Raw genomic sequence first — 20,598 nt, 5'->3', positions numbered from 1 at the left:
TCGAAAGACCAAATGTTTCGTAGTAGAGACTGTCCATTGGATGGGCATGCAGGTCATAGCGCGAAAGACCATTTCCCAAACGTAACCAAACACCGAGCCCGAAAAAAATTCTTAATTTTTTTTTCTTGATTTCTTTCGAAGTAAACTAAGTGACAACTCTTAAAAAAAAGCCAAAATTATGTCTAATTATTATTAAGTTCTATTTCGGTTACTCATCTCAATTTTGGTGAAACAACCTTGAGTGAGTTGTCTCATCATCTCGTTTTACGAGATTTAAGAGAAAGGTAAGACACGAGACTTAGCAAATTAATTGATTAAAAACATTTTTCTAAAAAGTATAAGGGTCGACTTTACCAAATCGATTCTTCTTCCCACTCGGGATTCGAGAGGAAGGTAATGCCAACCGATTTCGGATTGTAAAAACCACTTTTAAAGACAAGATAAAAATGTTTTTAAATCAACTGATCAAAAACTAACTATGTACAAATACATTTTTTTATTTATAGCAAGCACAAAGTTATAAACATTACAATTTATGTTATTTCTATCTTTCAAATTAATCAATAATAACTTAAACAACTTATAGTTTCTTATAATTATCACTTGTAACCTTTTTTTTCATTTTTTTTAAGAACACATCCTTTGTTGAAAAAGAATTTGGTTAAGACTTCAATGTAACTATGTCAATATTCATTATATACTATACTTTTATTTCATGATTTTCTTTTTTAACCAACACACATTCTTTATGTCCAATCTACCAACTATCTAAAGATAGATATACCAAATGTTTGTTTATCTTCATGTAAATTTAAATTTATTTTGTTATAAACAATCAGTTTTATTCGGTTAAGGTTCAAAAGACCTAGTGAAAATTTATGTTACAATTTATCAAATAAAACTACCTATAAAAACGAAAATAAATGTAATCTAATTGCAATACTCGTCGTGGTAATGGTTTCTCCCGACTCATAATTTCTGAAGCACTCTGCAGATAACATCCTTAGTGTACATGAAAACCGACCAATGTCGGCGACAATAGCTTCATTCGTGGCAGAGCACAAAAACACAACACCAATATCTGAACCTGACAAGAAAATTACCAAGTGTATCAATAAACAAAAGCAAAACAATCAAGAATCTGTCAGCTAACATAAATCCAAATAACCTTTTAGTATGACTATGAAGGGCACAAGGATCATGTTCTTTTTTTCCCTTAGTAGCTGAAGATGGTTGTGTAAACAACCCCAGAAAAGATTGAAGGCTCGAATCATTGCTGTTTGACTAATACCTCGATCTTCCAATAAACAGACTTAGAAATAGGCATGTAAATTGCAATAACAACACAAAACTTCATGTTATAGGATCAAAATTAAAATAAAAGCCATTATATAGTAAACTAAGAAATGGGCATGCAATATAGAGAAGGGGGAGGAGAAATTAAGAGTAACAAAACCAAACATTTAAAGTATATGATATGGGAAAATCTTAAACAAAGTTTGAAAGTTAAATAAAGTCTTTGAAATGAAAATCATTAAAATTCCAGCTTCTTGAATCATGCCAAAAGTCCAGCTGATTCCAAAAGGATTGCTTTGATCTGCTCTGGACTCAAATCCTGCCCTTCTCTACATTGCTGAAATATAAAAACAACTTGTATTACTTACTTCAAATATCAAATCTAAGACAAAACAAGATATAATTTTACCTCTGCCCGAAAAATATCCATGGCGAATCCATTAAAGCAGCTAATGACAGCTTGTTGAACATCGAGTCCCATTTCATCCATAGCCCTCATAGTCGATAGCAGCAGCCCCGGTTTACGCGCACAAAACATATGTATATTCACAGCCCTTCCTTCTCTAGCTCTTACTTCAATCTACCCAAAACAAATTTCATTAATCAAAAACAACCAATTCAATGAGCATCATATGTGTAAGCTAACTAATTACCTTTCTAGGTTGAGAGTTTGGGCTATTGATGTTCATTGAAGCCGGGCAGAGTTCATCCTTAATCCGGTTTGATAGCGAAGGAGTAGTCGGTGTCAATGGATAAAAACTCGTCATCATGTTATTGTTAGGCGCCATCGAAGAAGATGATGACCCGGGTGGAGTAGTAGTAGTAGTATTAGTATTAGTTGTTTCCAATTCATTGTGTAGTTGGTTTATCTTTTGCAAAAGCTCCTTCAAATATTCTATAGCATCACCAAGAATTGATGCCCTGTCCATCTTTATTACAAGATCAATAAAATGTTACATTTATGTTAATACAATTTGAATAATTTTATAAAAAAAAATACTTTAAAATTCAAATGGGTTGGTCTCATAAATACTTAAATCTTGTTCTTTTTCATTTTCTTCCTCGGGACAGTCCATTCAAAAAGATTGAGATGAACAAGTTGTGTGGTGAATGTGGACCCAATAAAATCAATCTTTTAACAGGATTCACGTGAGACTATTTAATGCTATTCAAAAACCCTTTTTTTTTCTTTTTCAAAAACTTATTTTTATTTGAATTACTAGAATAATTATATAAAATTTCACGGGAAAAAAAATGATAGAACATTAGAACAAATCAACAAACAAATTCACGAGAAAATCAAAAATCATGTAACAATTGAAAACAAACAATAATTCTTACCTTACTAATCTTTGGAACAACAGACCTCAACATGTAAAGTCTATCATTAAGCTTCTTCCTCCGGCGACGTTCAGCCATCAGATTCTTCGCCGGAAGTTTCTTCTTCCCATTCTTAGAACTCCCTTCTTCATTACCGGCGCCGGCGCCGTCACCCTTATTACTCTCCAGAAAATCATCTGAATCATAGTTCAATCCAGACCCATCAATACTATCATCAAGATTATTATTATTACTATTACCTCCAATAGAAACCCCCCCTCCACCGCCGCCGCCGCTTCCACCGCCGCCGTTGTTGTTGTTTATCATCATCATCATACCATCGGAGTTATTATTACTAGAACTCCCAAAATTCTTCCTCAGAGCAGCTCTTTTCTGAAACAGAGTAGGCTGAGCAGCAATCGATTCGAAATTCTCAAGTGGTTTCAAAGTCATTGATCTGTTGTTTAGAAAAATTGAATCGTTATTACAACGATTATCGAAACCACGGAAGCCGTATCCAGTAAACGCCGGTGTTGGGTTATTGTTACTCTCCGGTGGCAACGATGGAAGTAAGTGATGAGGATTTGAGGTGAGATTTGGGAGAATTCCGATTTGGGTATTGTTTGAGGTGAAATCTACGTTGAACAATTGATTATGTTCTAGAAAATCGAATCCATTATCATCGTTAAGAACGGGTTGAAAAGATTGTTTATTGGGTATAAAATAGTTGACCTGAGATGGGTCTAGATTTGTGAACATGGACGCCGGTGATGGTGAACAGGAGGCGGAGGAATCGACAGGATTAAGTATTAGGTTGTTTTGGGTTTCTCCGGTGGTTTGAAAAGTGAGGTTTTGTGTTTCGTTATTGGTTACATACCAGCTGCCGTCGTCGACATCGACTCCAAGCATGGATCTGAAGTTGGAAATAGATGAATCCATTTGGCCGGTGACATTCACGGCGGCGCCGGTGGTGGTGGTTTGTGGCCATGGTGGTGGTTCTCCATTTTCCATCCACATTTTCTTCTTATATATGTGAATAGAAGAAACAGAGAGAGAGAGGAAGAGAGAAACAGAGAGAGAGAGAATGAGATATGGTGCTTTGGAGAAGGAGCCTTATATATATATATATTTATATATATTGTTAAAAAAACAGTCTTTCTTTCTTTCCTTCACTTTGTTTTGATGTAATGATGGAAAGATTGTTCATCATCATCAATTCATCATCATCATAGCTGTTTTTCTTATTTTTGTAGAGTTGTTTGATTTGGGGTTATTTGGATGGTATTTAGATGTATAATTTAAGATAGATTAGCAATCAAATAGAACAAGACCTTAGTAATAATATTTTCAAATAATTTAGGTAATCTTGTGTGATTGTAGTGATTGTATTAACTAAAAAAGTGTGCAAGGCTTTTTTTCAATTTTGAGTAATTTAGGGTTACTTAGGTGTAGAGAAGATATGATTGTATTAAAATATAGATATTTGATGAACAAATATGTATGATTTAATGATAAAATGAGATTAAACTCAAATATAATTGAACAAAATTTTCTAGTATTTTTTTTTTAAATAAGTTGTATGAGAATAAATCAAAATAATTGAATCAAACAAGGCCTTAGTAATATTATTTTTAAATAATTTAGGTAATATTGTGATTGTGTTAACTAAAAAAGTATGCAAGACATTGTTTGCTTTTGAGTAATTTTAGATTACTTAATGTGAAAAGATATGCTTAATAAATTATATAAAAATATATAATGTTTTGATTGATTATTTGATGAACAAATATATATGATTTAATGTTAATTTGAGATTAACTCAAATATAATTGAACAAGGCCTTCATTATTTTTTAAAGATAGGTTATTTGAAATTAAATTAAAATAATTAAATCGAACAAGATTTTAGTAATAATATTTTCAAATAATTTAGGTAATCTTGAGATTGTATTAATTAAAACAGCGAGTAAGACGTTGTTCAATCGATTTTGAATAATCTAGGGTTACCTAGTTGAAAATATATGTTTACAAGATTATATAAAAATAAATAGTGTTTTTTGATTGATTATTTGATGAACAACTATATATGATTTAATGATAATTTAAGAATAAACTCAAATAAAATTGAGCCATACCTCATATTATTTCTTTTAAATATTTTATTTTAGATTAAATCATAATAATCAGATCGAATAAGACTATATATAGTAATAATCATTTTAAATAATTTAGATAATCTCGTGATTACATTAACAAAAAAAAAAGTGTAAAGCCTTGTTCGATTTTGAATAATATGATATTACTTAGGCAAAAATATATGTTTACTAGATTATATATCATAGATATTATTTTGATTGATTATTTGATGAACAAATATATATGATTTAATTATGATTTGATATTAAATTCAAATATAATTTAACAATGCCTTCATGTATTTTTTAAGGATATGTTATTTGAGATTAAATTTCAAATGATTAAATCAAACAATACATTATTATTAATAATCTTTCAAATAATTTAGGTAATCTCTTGATTGCATTAATTAACTAAAATAAAAATGTAAAGTCTTGTTCGGTTTTGAGTAATTTGAGATTAATTAAGTGAAAATATATGTTTATTAAATTATATAAAAATATAGATAGTATTTTCATTGATTGTTTGATAAACTATATATGGTTTAATGATAATTTGAGATAAAATTCAAATATAAGTGAACAAGGTTTCCTATTATTTTTTTTAAGATAAGTTATTTGAGAATAAATTTAAAACAATTAAACCGAACAAAACCTTTGTATCAAATTTTTAAATAATTTAAGAAATAGTGTGAATATTGCTCTTTCGAAATAATTTAGGAAATCTTGTGGTTAACTAGAAAAAGTTGTAAGGCCTTGTTCGATTTTGAGTAATCTAAGGTTACTTAGATGAAACGATGTGCTTACAAGATTATATAAAAATATAGATAATAGTTTGATTGATTATTTAATGAACAAATATATACGATTCAATGATAATTTAAGATTAAATTCAAATATAATCAAACAAGTCATACTAATATTTTCGAAAAATAAATTATTTGAGATTAAATTCAAAAATCAAATCGAACATGACCTTATAATAATCTTTTCAACCTTAGTAATAATCTTTTCAAATAATTTAGGTAATATCTTGATTAGGTTAACTAAAAATTAAAGTGTGTAACGCCTTGTTCATTTTGAGTAATATGAGGTTACTTAATTGAAAAGACATTGAGTATAAAAATATAAAGGTTAATTAAGTTTTTGAGATTAAAATTGAAGTAATCAAATCGAATAAGACCTTGGTAATAATAATTCAAAAACATTAAGCAATCTCGGGAGTACGTTAACTAATTAATGAGTTAGTGTGAAAAATGTGTGTAAGACCTTGTTCAATTTTGAATAATATTTGATTACTTAGATGAAATGACATTAAGTGTAGATGCATGTAATAAAAAAATTATATAAGATTATAAATATTATTTTAATTAATAATTTGATAAAGGTGATTGATGAACAAATATATATATGATTGAATGATTAGTTAATTTCAAATAAAACACATAATCTAACAAGGCCTTGAATGATAATTTGATTCATTTAATTGATTATATTGATTATACTCATCAATTAATAATAAGATATTATTGGATGAGTAGTTGTTTGATATTAAACTCAAAGTAATCAATTCGAATCGATTATTTTGAAAATTATTAAACATAATTTCTATAATAAAACCAACAAGGCATTATCGAGATAATTTTTTTAATACAAAATTATTAAAAATAATAATCATCACTGTGACACTTAAAATACCAAAAGTTTATATTCAATACAAATATTATACAATAAATTTAAATAAAAATTCATTAATAGAAAGAAGGAAAGTGCAATGTTAAAAATGGAAGAAAATGTCTTTTTGACCAAAAGGGTCAATTCATTATTTATATCCACATACTTCAAGATTATTTTGTAAAACAGTTAAAATTGAGATTATTTATAAATATATTTTGGTTATATTTAAAATCATAATCATATTCAAATATAAATTTTATGATATATAATCAAACTCTTTTGATTAACCAAATGGGACATTTAAGTTAATCAAGACTTACTTATTTTGGTAGTAAATTAATGGTCATTCCTTAATTTTTTCAAAAACAATTGTTCTTTTATGTTTCATTGGAACATATTAGCCATTTAATTATGAGGAAATAATAAATTTCTTAATTAAGAACACTTATTATAATAATAATAATAATAATAATAATAGAAATAAGCTTATAAAATGACACTCCTTCAATTTCATTTTAAACAAAAAAATAAAAGGCTAAAAATGCAACAAACTAGAGCTAAATATGCATTTCCAAAATAAATAAATAAATCTACAATAACTCCTTTTTAGAAAAAATAAATAAATAAAAAATCTACAAGAACCAAATTTGCATTTCTTAGTATATAATTTAGAACTTGGATTGTGTTAGATCTTAAGATTTGAACTCATTCTCCTAAATCACTAATTAATCTTATAAATAAATAACTAATCAAATAAGATAAATAAATTTTATTAATTTTAATGCTAATATTACATATTTCTATAATTTTTCTTAAAGAAAATGCTAAAAATAATTAAAAATAAATAAAGTTGCATATGTCTAAAGTGTCGTTTCTCTCGCATTTGGGTGTGGTTTGTTTCTTTTGTTTGATAACGATGGTTTTAAAATAGAGTCATTACAAACTTTTTCGAATGATTTTAAACTACTTTCGACAAATAACGACGAAATAGATAAACATTATTGCAAAAATAATAATTGTCTAGATTAATTTTATGTATATTTTAGTTTTAAAAGGAAGAAATTTATGTAGATTGATACTTATCTCATGATCACCTCATGCAATATCTATTCAGATTACAAATTAATTATTCAGATTATAATTTAAATAGAAGTTACCATTCTTACTAGGTATAAAAGTTGCAGATTTCATCTAGAAAAAATATAAATTATTTCATGAAAATGTTTTGAGAATATTGTACATTATACTTAGGTCATCATTAACTACTCAATGTTAATGAATAGGCTTAAAATTAAGGAATTTACTAATATCATTTGATTTTTTGGATTGATTGTTGTTCTTAGATGAAGGGGTTTAGTTCTATAATTTTAAAGTACATAGGAACATTGTGAACCTATATATTGTGTCTCGAGTAAAACTATTAGTGTATGTCGATAGTTTTTTTTTCCTTCTAGTATAGAAATGTATAATATTGGGTAATGCAAATATTTTGTTTTGATACCTAATATTTTGTATACATAATATAAAAAAGGTCGAACTTTTTATATAAATTTGGGTTTTTTCTTACCTATTCTATTTTCTTATTTATTGTTGGGAAAGTTATTTTAAAAAATCATTATTAAAATTAAAATTTTATACATGAAATGAACTAGTCATATTTAATTTTAGATTTAATTTTCACTTAAACGCATTAAGTTAAAATGAGTATCATTATTTATTTTTTAGGCAATTCGAAAATCGAACCAATATTTGAATAAATTCTAATAAAATCGAACCAAATTCAAATTTAATTTTCGGTTCAAATTCGAATAATTCGATTTTTTTAATATATTATATATAATTATATATAATAATAAATAAATAATAAAAAATAAATTCGGTTTAATTTTCAAGTTGAATAAATCCCAACTCGAAAATCAAATCAAAAAACCGTATTTAAATTCGAATTAATTTAAAATTTGATTCGAAAACTGAAAATAAAATTCAAATTAGTTTATTTGAATTCGGTGAATTTAAATTCAATGAATTCAAATTCAGTTAGATATTCGATATAGACTATGAAAGTAAAAATCATGATAATATCTTAAATTTAAAGAAAAAAAATTATAACTAAACATTATTATAAACTTACAGGAAAATTGGGAAGGACCCTAGGTTTAGGTTTATTCTACTTATATAGTTTTGTAGTTAAAAAGACATCATTGCATAAATATATAATAATGTTTTTTTATAAAATTAAAATATTTTAATATTTTATTTGATAAATTAAATTACTTAAATGATGAGATGATATATAAATTATATATATATAGACAATTTATTCAACTTAATCTCAAATAACTAAAAAAACATTGGCTTTTCAAATAATTTTGTTTAGATACAAATTTATAGAAAAAGTTAATTATTTAAAGTTATTTGGTCAAATTAATAATGTATAAATATATAATCATTATAAAATAATATATTGTTTATAGTTAGAGAAATGATAGAAATGAGAATTTAAGAAAGAGAACGAGGAAGGAAATTACTGTCACCAATTATTGTTATTGAAAAAATGATTTAGGTTGAAAAGAAAGATAAAAGAGAAATAGATTGTGCCAGATAATTCTGGCTCAAATTTTCTCTACCAATCATATTTTTTATAATTATTATTATTATTTAACTATTTTGAGTTTTTAGAAACTATTTTTTATTATTTTAGTTATTTTAGTAGTTGAATTTTTTTAATTAATTATATTTTATTTAAAATTCAGTAATTTAAGGGATAATAAAATTTTGTAAGAGATCAAACGTAAATGGTTAGATTTTCACTAAAATACTTTTAAATTCAAGTATAAGTTATAAATTATGGTATAATATTAACTTTCAATATTAAAATGTTTTGATTTGAGTATTTTTGAATAATTAAAAATAAAAAGTATAAAAATATTGACCTAATTAGTTTGATATATATATTTTTTTAACAGTGTAATATTATATATATTCTCATTAGTATTAGTAATTATTTTAATCTTCTCAAATTTTATTTTGAATGTTATTTTATGTTTGACTAAAAATGATTAGATCTTTAATTAGACAGTGCAAATTTCTTAATTTTAAATAATTAAGTATGTTTAAGTAGTTTATGTTTGATGCATTCATCAATATATAGGTTAACTAGTTTAGTTGGTCGATCATGTACATATGTACATATAATATAAATGAGATTCAAATTTAAATTTAAATTTATCATTTTTAATTATATAAGATTTAAATTAATAACTCATCAATTTGTAATTATTAATCACATTGTATATATTTTTTTAGGCGGCAAAGAAGATGATGCGGTCGGATATAGAGTTTACTTTTTTTTTTTTAGAATTAAATTTTCATTTGAACACCCTTCTGTATTATGTGTTCTTTACGGTTTGATTAGGAAAATTACAAAGTGTTTCTAATAATTTGGATGGATTTATCATTATTTTAATTATATTTATATATATGGTTAGTTATCATTTGATATAATTTTTTTTGGTGTTCATTACCAACCATTAAATAAAGATAAATTTTATCTCCCGCTCATAAATCCGGGTAGAAATTTTTCCAATGTCGTTTAATTTCGGTTTACTCTCCTTTATCATTCATTGTTATTGATTAGATAAGTTCATCATTTCTTGAAAAAATTGTGACTTGGTGAATTAATTTTTTTAGAATCTTTATTTTTACATTTTATGTAACATTTAGATTTAAATTTTTAGATGTTATTTTTTTATTTGTAAATTAATACTTTATACGTAACTTCTTATTTAATTTAATAATGATTAATTTTTTTATAAAAAAAAGTACATCTATTAAAATATAAAAAAATATATTTTATTATATACTGTCCTCTACTTTTTTTACCTAATAAAAGATAAGAAAATAAAGAAGTAAATGCCAAAACTATTAAACGGTGGATAAATGTCTATTTTAGCACTCAAACTTATTAGAAATACTTATTTTGACCTTATACTTCAAGAATTTACAATAGATAATAATTATACTCAATTTGCAACATCAACTCAAGCATATTTCTCTTGTTTTAGAGCTTGTTTGATTTTGTATTATGAATTTAAAATCTTGTTTGATGAATATGTTTTATTTGAGTTAAATTATTAAAATATTTTTTATTTAAAATTTATAAAATATTATATAATTATTATTTTCTAAGTTAGAAAGTCATATCTTTTATTTTATTAGACACATTATATTAATATGATTTTGTGATGAATTTGCAAGTTCCAAGATGATGAACTTTAATATCTAATAAATATTTCAAGGTTTTCTTGTGATGAGATGATAATTAAATAACATAATTTTATTTGTAATTAAAAAATTAGATAAATAGGAAGAAGATGTTACAAAATAAAAACTTAAAAATTGAAAAGAAAATTATAATTTTTTTTATTTGAAACAGTAATTTTCAGATAAATTAATTACGATCAGAAAGATGAAGATTCCCGTGAAGCTTAAACAGTAACAGTCTGGTGGGCCCAATAAGAGTATTTATTTGACTTCAGCTAAATGGGCCCACTCTCATTTTCTTCACTCAATTCAACGGTTCTATCTCATAATATCTATTATTTATATTATTTATACTTTTATAAAATTGTATTATATTAATTTAAATAGATAAAAAATAAAATAAAATAAAATAATGTGTAAGTTATTTAAAAACACACCATTAAAATTGTAAGGTCAAGAATTTAAAACAAAACCCTAAACCCCAACATTTGTAAAGTAATATAGGATTTGAACCACTACCAAATCAATTAATAAAATTTTAAATACTAATTTTTTAATAATATAATTTATTATCTTGAATTAATTCTTTAATTTATTTAAATTTATATAAAAATTATTTATATAAAAATTATTTTAAATATTTTACATTTTAAATGTTGACCAAAAAATTGAAATATCTTCATTAGTGATCAAGATATATGATAAGTTTTTTTTTTTTTTTTTTAATTCTATCAGTTTTCAAATCTTGTTAAATATAATAATCATGTAATTTTATAATTTTAATGTTTGCATGTCTTAATTTTAAACATTAAGACATAAACATTAACATGATCTAATCAGTGAGAAATAATTTTAAATTTGAAATTAAAGAGTTACAATTATTTTGTCTAATTAATTGACAAGAATTTTGTTGAAGCGAATAAATTTTTGTTATTTAATTTTTATTAAAAATGTAAAATATAAAAATAAGACTATGAAAGATCATATTGTTTTTTTAATTTTAAAAAAAAGATCATATAAAAAAATCCTTCAAACTTAAATTAACATTATATGACAGATATGAAACATCTTCCCAATTAAAAAAATGAAATCTTCTTTCTTCCATTAATTGATGTTTAAGTGGTTAAATTGAGGTTTCATGAAACATCTAGAATTAGTTTTTTTTTATTAAATAGTTTTTGAATTCATTTTTTAATATTTTTTTTTTTTGTTTGAAACCTTTTATAAATATTTACATAACTTTTTCGATGTTATTTATCAATTACCAGACCGTTTAAAATTTTGGGTAGAGTTTCTTTTTAAAAGGTTTAATATTTAGGTTAATATTTAGTCTTAACCAAATATTCGACTGAATTCGAAACCGAATTCGAATAAACCAAATTCGAATTTAATTTCTTGTTTTTGAATCGAATTTTAGACCAATTCGAATTCAAATTAATTTTTGAGTTAGAGTTTCAACTCGAAGACCAAACTGAAACTGAAGACCGAAAACCAAATTCATTTTTATTATTTATATATTATATAATTTATTAGATATAATTAAATAATTATATGTTAAATTAGGTCAGCATTTCTTAATTTATGAGAAATTGTGTACGAGTGTTTAATATTTGATTTGAACTAAATATTCGACTGAATTCAAATTCATCGAATTTAAATAAATCGAATTCGAATTTTAATATTCGGTTCGATTTTTGATTTGGCTTATAAAAAATAAAAATTCAAAGAATCCAACCCGATTAACTCAAATAACCCGAAAATCGAACCGATGAACACCCCTAATTCTTCTGACATTATTGAGTTGTTCGATTTAATCTCCTTCTCCGTTCATTATAATAGAGCTAATATCATTTCGTCTTTAGAGTTACCTCAAAAAAAAAGTATTATTATTAAATAATTTTTATTAAAAATTTAATATTTGTAAATTTATATTATTTAAAATATTTTATTATTTTTTATAAATTAATATTATATTTATAATTTCTTATTTCATTTTATGAGAATTAAATCCGGGTAATCATAATTATGAAATAGATAAACACTAATAATATGTTTTGTAATTTTTTTATTGGTTTGATCTACATTCGAACAAGAATGGGGACATTGCAACTCAAATAGGAATTATAGAATGGTAATATTTTTTTTTTCTTAAAGTAGCCATTATCATTCTTTTTAGTGTTACTAATTTACATAAAAAAAATCACTTATTTAAATATATATATTCAACTAATTTAGTATATTTAGAGTTTATTCAGTTTTTAAAAACAAATTCAACTTAAAATCAAATATTATTTTATCCATTTTTTTATTAATTATATCAATTAATTTATTAATTAAAATTAATTAAAATATTTTTATTAAAAAGAATTATTCTACAATTAGATATTAATATTTTTTAAATTATTTTTCAAAAAAAATAACACTTCACAAAATAAATATAAAAAAGCCCAGAAAGAGACAAAAGAAAGAGGAGATAATATCAGGTCCAACAGCCCAAACCCTCTTTAGTCCCTCTACCTTCGTGCCTGCTCCGACCGCCGACTTCCGACCGCCGTCCGCCGACGCCGACCGCCTGCTGCTTCTGCATCTTGCTGTCGTGAGCCGTCCACTGTACAGTCTTCAGGTTATTACCCTTTTTCTCTTTTTTTGTTTTGTTTTGTTAAAATCCAACCTAGATAGTATTAGTAATTACTAAGATCAATTCGAACACAATCATTATTAATATGTTTGTTTAATTGGTCAAGAGATCCATGAACTGATGATATGAGATGATTTAGTTGCAATTTTCAATATGTAAAAGGAAAATTAGAAATTGGCAACAGTCATCAATTCCAGCAGCTCTTCATTGATGCCAAATATACTAATTTTATTCATGTTGGGGACTCCCCACAGTAACTGTGTTAAAGATGAGCATTGGGTTTTTCTAATTTGTTGTGTAACTCTAGAAATTTGTTCAAGAATTCCTTAATCTTGATTCTTGATATCTTGTTTAGTTGTTTGATTATCTGTTTATAGTTTATGATTACCATCTCCCAAATTTCAATTGTAAAATACAGATGGAGAAGAGCTTTGCTGCTGAGATATATTCTGAGTCTCTGAAGCATTCAGAAGCTGTAGTTAATCCCTCTTCAAGTGCTTTCCAAAGTCAAACTACTTCAAATGGTATTTTACATTCACACTGAAATATACTTCTCTTGGCTATTTATATCGGACATCACTTTCTTTCGAATGTATTGTAATTTCTATGTATTTGGCTATTTATATCCTGGAGTGGGTATCTTTCTATAGTTGAGCATAATCAAAATAGAGAAGTTGTAGGAAAGGAGATGAACTCAATGCTTGATTTAGAAACACTTTTGTATTATCTGCTCCATAGATGATATCATATCTTCTCAAATCAAAGCTGACCAAAGATATGACCTTAATTTTATTGGCAACACCAAGCATCAGACTTCAAAAGTGTAGTAATTACCATTGAAAATGTCACCTTACTCATTTATAACCCTGGAAGTTGATTCATCATCTAGATCAAAGTTATAGGACCACTAAAGTAATTTAGATTGTAACCTTAATGCACCTATGGCTTTAAAGGAACATGTTTTGTTTGTACCTTGAGAGGATTAGGGGCTTGGATATAGTTGAGAAAGTGGAAGAGGTACCAATTGAGCCTATTTGAAATCTGGTATTTTATCAGAATTCATTGCACAATCACATTCTTATTGAGATCTGTCAAAGTATATGGCCTTTAATTCATGATTCAGATTATAGTGTGATTTTATTTTATTTTGTATAAAACTCATCATTCATGTTTTTCTATGGATAATGATCCAGATATATTTTAGGTCATGATTCTGATTATTCTGTGATTTTTTTTGTTTCATTTGGTATAGGAGTCATAATCCAGAATATTTTATGGATACTGATCCATATTATTTTTCAGATCATTGTACTTTTTTTTTGCAAAGATAAAGTTTTCAGATCATAAAGATAACAAATATGCCCAATATGATTACAAATTTAATACTCGATTATTCAATCAATATTAGACTCTGGTACCAAATTTATGTAAAATAGACATTGTTACTGGAAGAAATAGAGAATTGTAGGAAAGGGAATCAACTTCAATTTAAGAGATAACAATAAAACACCCAATTCATAATTTTTCTAAAGTTACTTGAATATCTATTCCAATATATTCATAGATAGTTACAATATATTCAAATAATGTTGAATTATGAATATCAATTAGAGTTTGCAATCTATATATTTTTTGTGACCTGGGTTTATTCCCCAGGGAGGCGAGCACAACCCTCACTGATTACTCTTGATTATTGTGATTACTCTTTTGATTATGTGATTACTCTTTTGATTTATTGTTAATGTCTCCTTCATTTAGATAGATTGAACGAGTTGACAAATGAAGACGATTCACCATGGGGCGGTTCCTCCGACGAGCTGGAGGGACCATCTGATTTAGACCGAGAATGGAAATACAGGCATGACCAATTTCACAAGGTATTCATGTATAAGGCTTAAAGCTTGATTTTTTTTTTTGGGGGGGACTCATTTGATGTTTTATTCGTAACTCAGATTGGATATCGTGATGGGCTCATTGCGGGAAAGGAAACATCAGCACAAGAAGGGTTTAACATTGGATTTAAAGAATCAGTGCTCGTCGGATACGATTGGGGGCTTGTTAGAGGTTTTTCTAGGTTGGTTTATTCATCTTCCTCTCCCCTTCCGTCTTATTTCATTGTTTAATTCTGAGTTACTGAATTGTCCAATTGTTGTTTTAAAGTGCATTTTCTTTGCTACCGGAGTCGTTAAAGGAGAAGCTTGTTGAAACAGAAGAGGATAGAGAGAAATTCCAGTCGCTGGAGAAATCAGTCCGTTCAATTGCAACAACAGACGCACTTAAGTTGTTTAACGATGAAATAGTGGAAAATGATCAACCGGGGGAGGAAAATCAGAGTGGCCTGAAGAATAATCATCCAGGTTCGAACAACACTTTAAGAGATTACTATGTGAAGCTCACCTCACTTCTCAGTAATAATATGCTGATTAATGAAGCTGTTACTCAAGTAAAAATAGATAGATAATGGTGAATGAATGGATAAGTAAATGCTCAAGAACTTACAATGGATTCATAACAGCTAAGATGGCTAAGGGTTTATCTAATTCAATTTATATATGTATTTACAATTTGAACAGTTTATATGAAGAACCTTGAGAATGTTTACTGTTTAGTAACTTATTTGATTTCTGGTTACAAATTTGGCCCGTTTTCATGGAATGTTTATGTTCTTGGACCCTTTTTGCTCAATTTCCAAGCTTAAAACACTATATATCTAAATTTGGGTTTGAGTCCAGGTTTAGATGAGAAAACTTCAATAAATCGAGTCTAATTAATTTATCAAACAATTTTTCATTCAAATCAATACCCACAAATTGTTTCTAAATGGGGCATATTATATGAATCTAGATTTAGAAACAAAAAATTGAATTATACTCAGAGAACAAGAACTGCATATGACTCAAGAACAAATTGCAGAGACCACAATCAATCAATTTCAAAGGAAAAATTGGAAGCCGACTGAATCCCACCTAGTTAAATTACATGGTTCCTCCAAAAATACAAAAAAGAAATCAACCCAAATGATCCATACAAAACACAAACTCAAAAGTTCTCATTTTTTTCTGAAGAAAATTTGAAACTAAGTGTTCTTTTGTAGCAGTTTCTCAATCAAATTAGCTGCTTCCTGCACATTCGTAATGTTGTCTGAGCTCTCCTCTTCCACAGTAATTCCAAACTCTTCTTCCAACCCCATCACAATTTCAACCTACCCATAAAAACCCATTTCAAAACCAAATCACTTTATATAAAAAAAACGAAAACTGAGATTAATTTTTACAGTGTCCAATGAATCTGCTCCAAGATCCAAAAAAGTTGTTTCAGGTGTAAGCACAGTTTCAGGAGACAAAGCCAATTGTTTCCTAACAATTGCACAAACTTTATCCACTGTTTCAGGTTTTGCCTGTAATAAACCATATTCATAGATTTATAACTTAGAACTTAGAACACTGACAAATTTCAGTGAAATTAGTGACAAAAGTGAAGGATTATTTGAAATACAGAGCAAGAAATGCGTAGGCGAGAAGTCCTCAAGGAAGTGAAACCACTCTTTGGCCAATTAAGGGATACTAATTTCAAACTCGAACTTCTTCCAGATATCTATACATAAAAAATCAAATTATGGGTAACATTTGATACAGTTCTATGTATAATAATATAATGTATTAGTTAAAATGATTATTTGAAAACAATTCTCACCTGGGTAAATGATGGGAAGAACCTGATAGAGGTAGCTGCTGAAAGAGAAGCCATTGTTGAATCCAATGAAGAGATAGAGAGTGAAAGTATAGAGGAGGAAGAAGAAGGAAAGATAGATAGTTCAGTTAAAACAGTCAAATGAGAAGATAAGGTACGACGTCGTTTGATCTGAATATGTGTTTTGTTTTTGTGTGATTGTAATCCCTTCCTTTCCAAAGCCTATCTTTTTCTTTTTTTTGCTGACATGGGATTTTTAGATAAAAGTATATTTTTAAAATAGAAATTATTTTTTCTAAAAATTAATTTGTAAGAATGAATATTTTTAAGTTAAATATAAATTTGAGTCAAAGATCTAAATACACTTTATGTTTTAAAATATTGTAAAGAAAAAAAACATTAGAAGATATTATAGAGAATAAATAAACTAGTATTTGAATTGATGGTTTTGATAGTAAAGGGTTAATAGCTATCAAACTTAACTTTCAATTTATTGTTAGGTTTTATTACAATTGTATTTGATATTTGTATAATTGTATCGTGTTTATTGATATATTAAAAGACTAATTGTCATTCTCGAAAATTTGTAAATAATTAAATTTTATTTGATTTGCGTATTTTACTAGAGAGGTGTACTTTACAAGAGAGGTTTGTTTACCGTTAAGTTATTGTATTTAATTTTTTTTATTATTATAAGCTTTGAGTAAATTTGCTTTTTATTTTATTATAATGAGATAGTTTAGTTATTATTTTAATAAAAGTCATTTTATTATATCTGCATTTAAAATATTTTTAAGTGAAAATTAAACTTTTATTTTTAGACAACTTTTACAACTTAAACAATCATAATAATTTTTATTTTTTTTATTTTTTCAAAAGAATATTAGCATCAACATTTATTTTTACACAATTCTCATTTGTTTATTTCATAATATATTTCTTTTAATAAATAAAAGTGTAAAACAAAATATTTTGCATTTTAGATGGTCTCTAATACAAACAAATTTTGGGATATTTTTGAATAAGGTGGGATAAAATTGAATTACACCATGTTACAAGTATGTATATAAATATATTAATTAAAATAATAATACATATGGAAATTATAATTGGAATGAAAAAATAAAAAACGAAATTTCCAAATTTCAAATCTTGACTTCAATGAAAACAACTATTTCAGAATGTATAAACACCCAGTCGTTGTAGTATAGTGGTAAGTATTCCCGCCTGTCACGCGGGTGACCCGGGTTCGATCCCCGGCAACGGCGTTATTTTTTAATTTTTTTCGTTTATATTGTTGAAATTCTAGACAAATATTGTATTTTTGATGTTCTTTTTTTTGTCTGTCTGATTTTCTACCATAGCTCATAATTGAAGCTAGATATTTGACATTCTTACAAATTTGGTGCACAAATATGCAATATCAATGCTCCTTCTCCTGGCGGGGTGCATTTTTTAAAAATGGATCTTTTTGGCCAAATGGATAGGTTTTAGTTAAAAATGTATATAGCTAGAACAAAGGTACTTCTCAGCCATATCATGCACTTAACTTGTTTGCTGGAATGTTTACTTGAACTTGATGATCATTTCTAATATTATTATGTTGATTTCACTCTGCAGAAGTAAATATGTTGTATTTAAAGATAACACATGGAGCGGGCTTCTCTTATAATCAGAGGTATTTATTGAACTTGATGATATGATTTGTATTTTTAAAGTTCTTTGCATAAATTTTCATTACTTGCGATTTTTGTTGTAAAATGGATAGTAATCGGTGTTTATTTAGCCGCCTTCCTTATATAAAAACAAACCCTCTATTTAGATTCCTTATGAGGTCTCCCTTTTAGCTACTACGACCTGGTTAAGGTAATTGGTTTATTGTATTGAGTTGTTGTCATTTCTTGTTTTAACATTAGTAAGAAAGTGGTAGAAATATTAAATGTCAATTTTTAACTTTCTTGATGATCATATTATTGTATGAGATTTGAGAAGCCAACTAAAGCATTATCTTAAATTAATCTTGAAAAGGAAAATTTGACTCAAGTTTTGGTTAAAAACAATTCAGTTTTGATTTCTGTTTTTACTTGTAGTAGGACAAATAAATGTTGAAAAGGAAAATCTGGCTCAAGTATTGTTGCCTTGTCATATATAGATGATTTCTATAGCAAGTAGTTTTACATGATCACATTTCCACCTAATCATTGTATCAAGTTACAATTTTGGTGTATCCACTTGACGTTCCAAGATCCAGCGTAAACATTTTGCTAAAGCACACGAGAAGAAGAAAATATGATGATTATAGAAATTCTTCGATTTCTTCCGGAAGCGGATGATCATCTGCTTCTCACGTTCCGTGAATTGCGGGGACAATGAAGAATATCCAGAAAGGCGTATCGCGAATATGTCTGATTCTATTTCTATCTCTGTTCATTCCGTTTGAAGAAAGAAAGGATCCAATTTTTATTTCATCCGGGAAAAGTCATCTTTTTCTCAATAATGTCTTTGTCATTTGATCCAATAGCCTTCCGTGAGATAGGAAGAGATTTGATCAATATTCCTCGTCAATTCCTTTGAGTTTCATTCTTACAAACGTACTCCCCAAGTAGGATACTTAACGCGTTAGCTACAACACTACACGGGTCGATACACACAAACACATAATATCCATCGTTTACGGCTAGGACTACTGGGGTATCTCCCCTAGCTTTCGTCTCTCAGTGTCAGTGTCAACCCAGTAGAATCGAAGTCGATTTACTTTGTAAAAAGAAGTTATCAATGAACTTCTATGAAATGGTTTCACGGGATTCAGCCAATTGTCTTGATAATGAAATATTTGAGAAATATGAATGCGTGTTATCAAAGAACTTCTGCGATTATTTCAAATTGCCCCATAGATCCTATATCTATCTATATGAAGAAGAAATCAAGTAATTTATCTAAAAAAAAGAAGAAATCAAGTAACAAATGAGACTCTTACTTATACAAATGGTACTTCGAACTTGGAACGGTCTACAGGGTTCATAACTACTCCTCTTACTACGAGACGCTTCCTTAGCCAACGCTTAGATCTGGCTCTACCCAAACTTTTCTGGTTCACCCCAACATTCCCAACTTGTCTAACTGTTGCTGAGCAGTTTTTGGATATCAAACGGACCTTCCCAAAAGGTAATTTTAATGTGGCCAATTTCCCCTCTTTTGCAATCAGAATAAGTCAGATGATGGAACGGGATGAGGGAACCCTAGGAGAGTCGCCGACTCCAACTACCGTCCATGTACGATCCATACATGGACGGTAGTTGGAGTCGGCGACTCTCTTAGGGTTCCCTCATCCCGTTCTGTCATCTGACTTATGTTCTTCATGTAGCATTCAGACCGAATGACTCTAGGAAATTACGTCGATACTTCCAATATTATGGGTCTCATAGGAGACATCTCTATTTTCCCCTGGAAATCTTTCGAATTACCATGGCTTAACTTTTAATTCTCTCCTGACCATCAAATGAAATGTGAATAACCCATCATCCTCTCTTTGAAACAAGGGTTGTTTCCGGTTCTGTCGGTGCTTGAAACAATTTTGTCT

At 27.3% G+C, this 20,598-nt stretch overlaps 3 protein-coding genes and 1 non-coding gene across 4 annotated transcripts; 2 read left to right on the top strand and 2 right to left on the bottom strand.

The window, feature by feature from the left end:
• Nucleotides 1-1,442: 1,442 nt before the first annotated feature.
• On the bottom strand, nucleotides 1,443-3,719 carry LOC124944440 (transcription factor ICE1-like). Its single transcript, XM_047484692.1, has 4 exons — nucleotides 2,638-3,719; nucleotides 1,950-2,225; nucleotides 1,706-1,876; nucleotides 1,443-1,633 (listed from the first exon to the last, which is right to left on the bottom strand). The coding sequence occupies exons 1-4, from the start codon at nucleotides 3,631-3,633 to the stop codon at nucleotides 1,556-1,558; spliced, it is 1,521 nt and encodes a 506-aa protein (XP_047340648.1). The 5' UTR covers nucleotides 3,634-3,719; the 3' UTR covers nucleotides 1,443-1,555.
• Nucleotides 3,720-13,714: 9,995 nt separating this feature from the next.
• Nucleotides 13,715-15,983, top strand: LOC124945761. Its single transcript, XM_047486253.1, has 4 exons — nucleotides 13,715-13,852; nucleotides 15,087-15,205; nucleotides 15,281-15,402; nucleotides 15,489-15,983. The coding sequence occupies exons 1-4, from the start codon at nucleotides 13,747-13,749 to the stop codon at nucleotides 15,787-15,789; spliced, it is 648 nt and encodes a 215-aa protein (XP_047342209.1). The 5' UTR covers nucleotides 13,715-13,746; the 3' UTR covers nucleotides 15,790-15,983.
• Nucleotides 15,984-16,196: 213 nt separating this feature from the next.
• Nucleotides 16,197-17,182, bottom strand: LOC124945832 (acyl carrier protein 1, chloroplastic-like). Its single transcript, XM_047486335.1, has 4 exons — nucleotides 17,022-17,182; nucleotides 16,824-16,922; nucleotides 16,603-16,725; nucleotides 16,197-16,530 (listed from the first exon to the last, which is right to left on the bottom strand). Exons 1-4 carry the CDS (start codon nucleotides 17,073-17,075, stop codon nucleotides 16,405-16,407), a joined length of 402 nt encoding a protein of 133 aa, XP_047342291.1. The 5' UTR covers nucleotides 17,076-17,182; the 3' UTR covers nucleotides 16,197-16,404.
• Nucleotides 17,183-18,214: 1,032 nt separating this feature from the next.
• TRNAD-GUC lies at nucleotides 18,215-18,286 on the top strand. Its single transcript has one exon. It is a non-coding gene; the product is annotated as a tRNA-Asp (tRNA).
• Nucleotides 18,287-20,598: the final 2,312 nt, after the last annotated feature.

Source organism: Impatiens glandulifera, chromosome 7 (assembly GCF_907164915.1).
Source record: "Impatiens glandulifera chromosome 7, dImpGla2.1, whole genome shotgun sequence".
Taxonomy (NCBI): domain Eukaryota; kingdom Viridiplantae; phylum Streptophyta; class Magnoliopsida; order Ericales; family Balsaminaceae; genus Impatiens; species Impatiens glandulifera.
The sequence above is the reverse complement of the archived record's forward strand: the minus strand, read 5'-3'. Positions and strand labels throughout refer to the sequence as shown.

Bases quoted from the DNA above. Each gene is read 5' to 3' on its own strand.
- LOC124944440 (XM_047484692.1), bottom strand. From the start codon at position 3,633: ATGTGGATGGAAAATGGAGAACCACCACCATGGCCACAAACCACCACC. The intron at 1,877-1,949 runs GTAATTAGTTAG...TGTTTTGGGTAG, and splicing joins CAAACTCTCAACCTAGAAAG to ATTGAAGTAAGAGCTAGAGA. The intron at 1,634-1,705 runs GTAAAATTATAT...TTTATATTTCAG, and splicing joins TGGATATTTTTCGGGCAGAG to CAATGTAGAGAAGGGCAGGA.
- LOC124945761 (XM_047486253.1), top strand. From the start codon at position 13,747: ATGGAGAAGAGCTTTGCTGCTGAGATATATTCTGAGTCTCTGAAGCAT. The intron at 15,206-15,280 runs GTATTCATGTAT...TTCGTAACTCAG, and splicing joins GGCATGACCAATTTCACAAG to ATTGGATATCGTGATGGGCT. The intron at 15,403-15,488 runs GTTGGTTTATTC...GTTGTTTTAAAG, and splicing joins CTTGTTAGAGGTTTTTCTAG to TGCATTTTCTTTGCTACCGG.
- LOC124945832 (XM_047486335.1), bottom strand. From the start codon at position 17,075: ATGGCTTCTCTTTCAGCAGCTACCTCTATCAGGTTCTTCCCATCATTT. The intron at 16,923-17,021 runs GTGAGAATTGTT...TTTTATGTATAG, and splicing joins TCTTCCCATCATTTACCCAG to ATATCTGGAAGAAGTTCGAG. The intron at 16,726-16,823 runs GTATTTCAAATA...GGTTTATTACAG, and splicing joins GCCTACGCATTTCTTGCTCT to GCAAAACCTGAAACAGTGGA.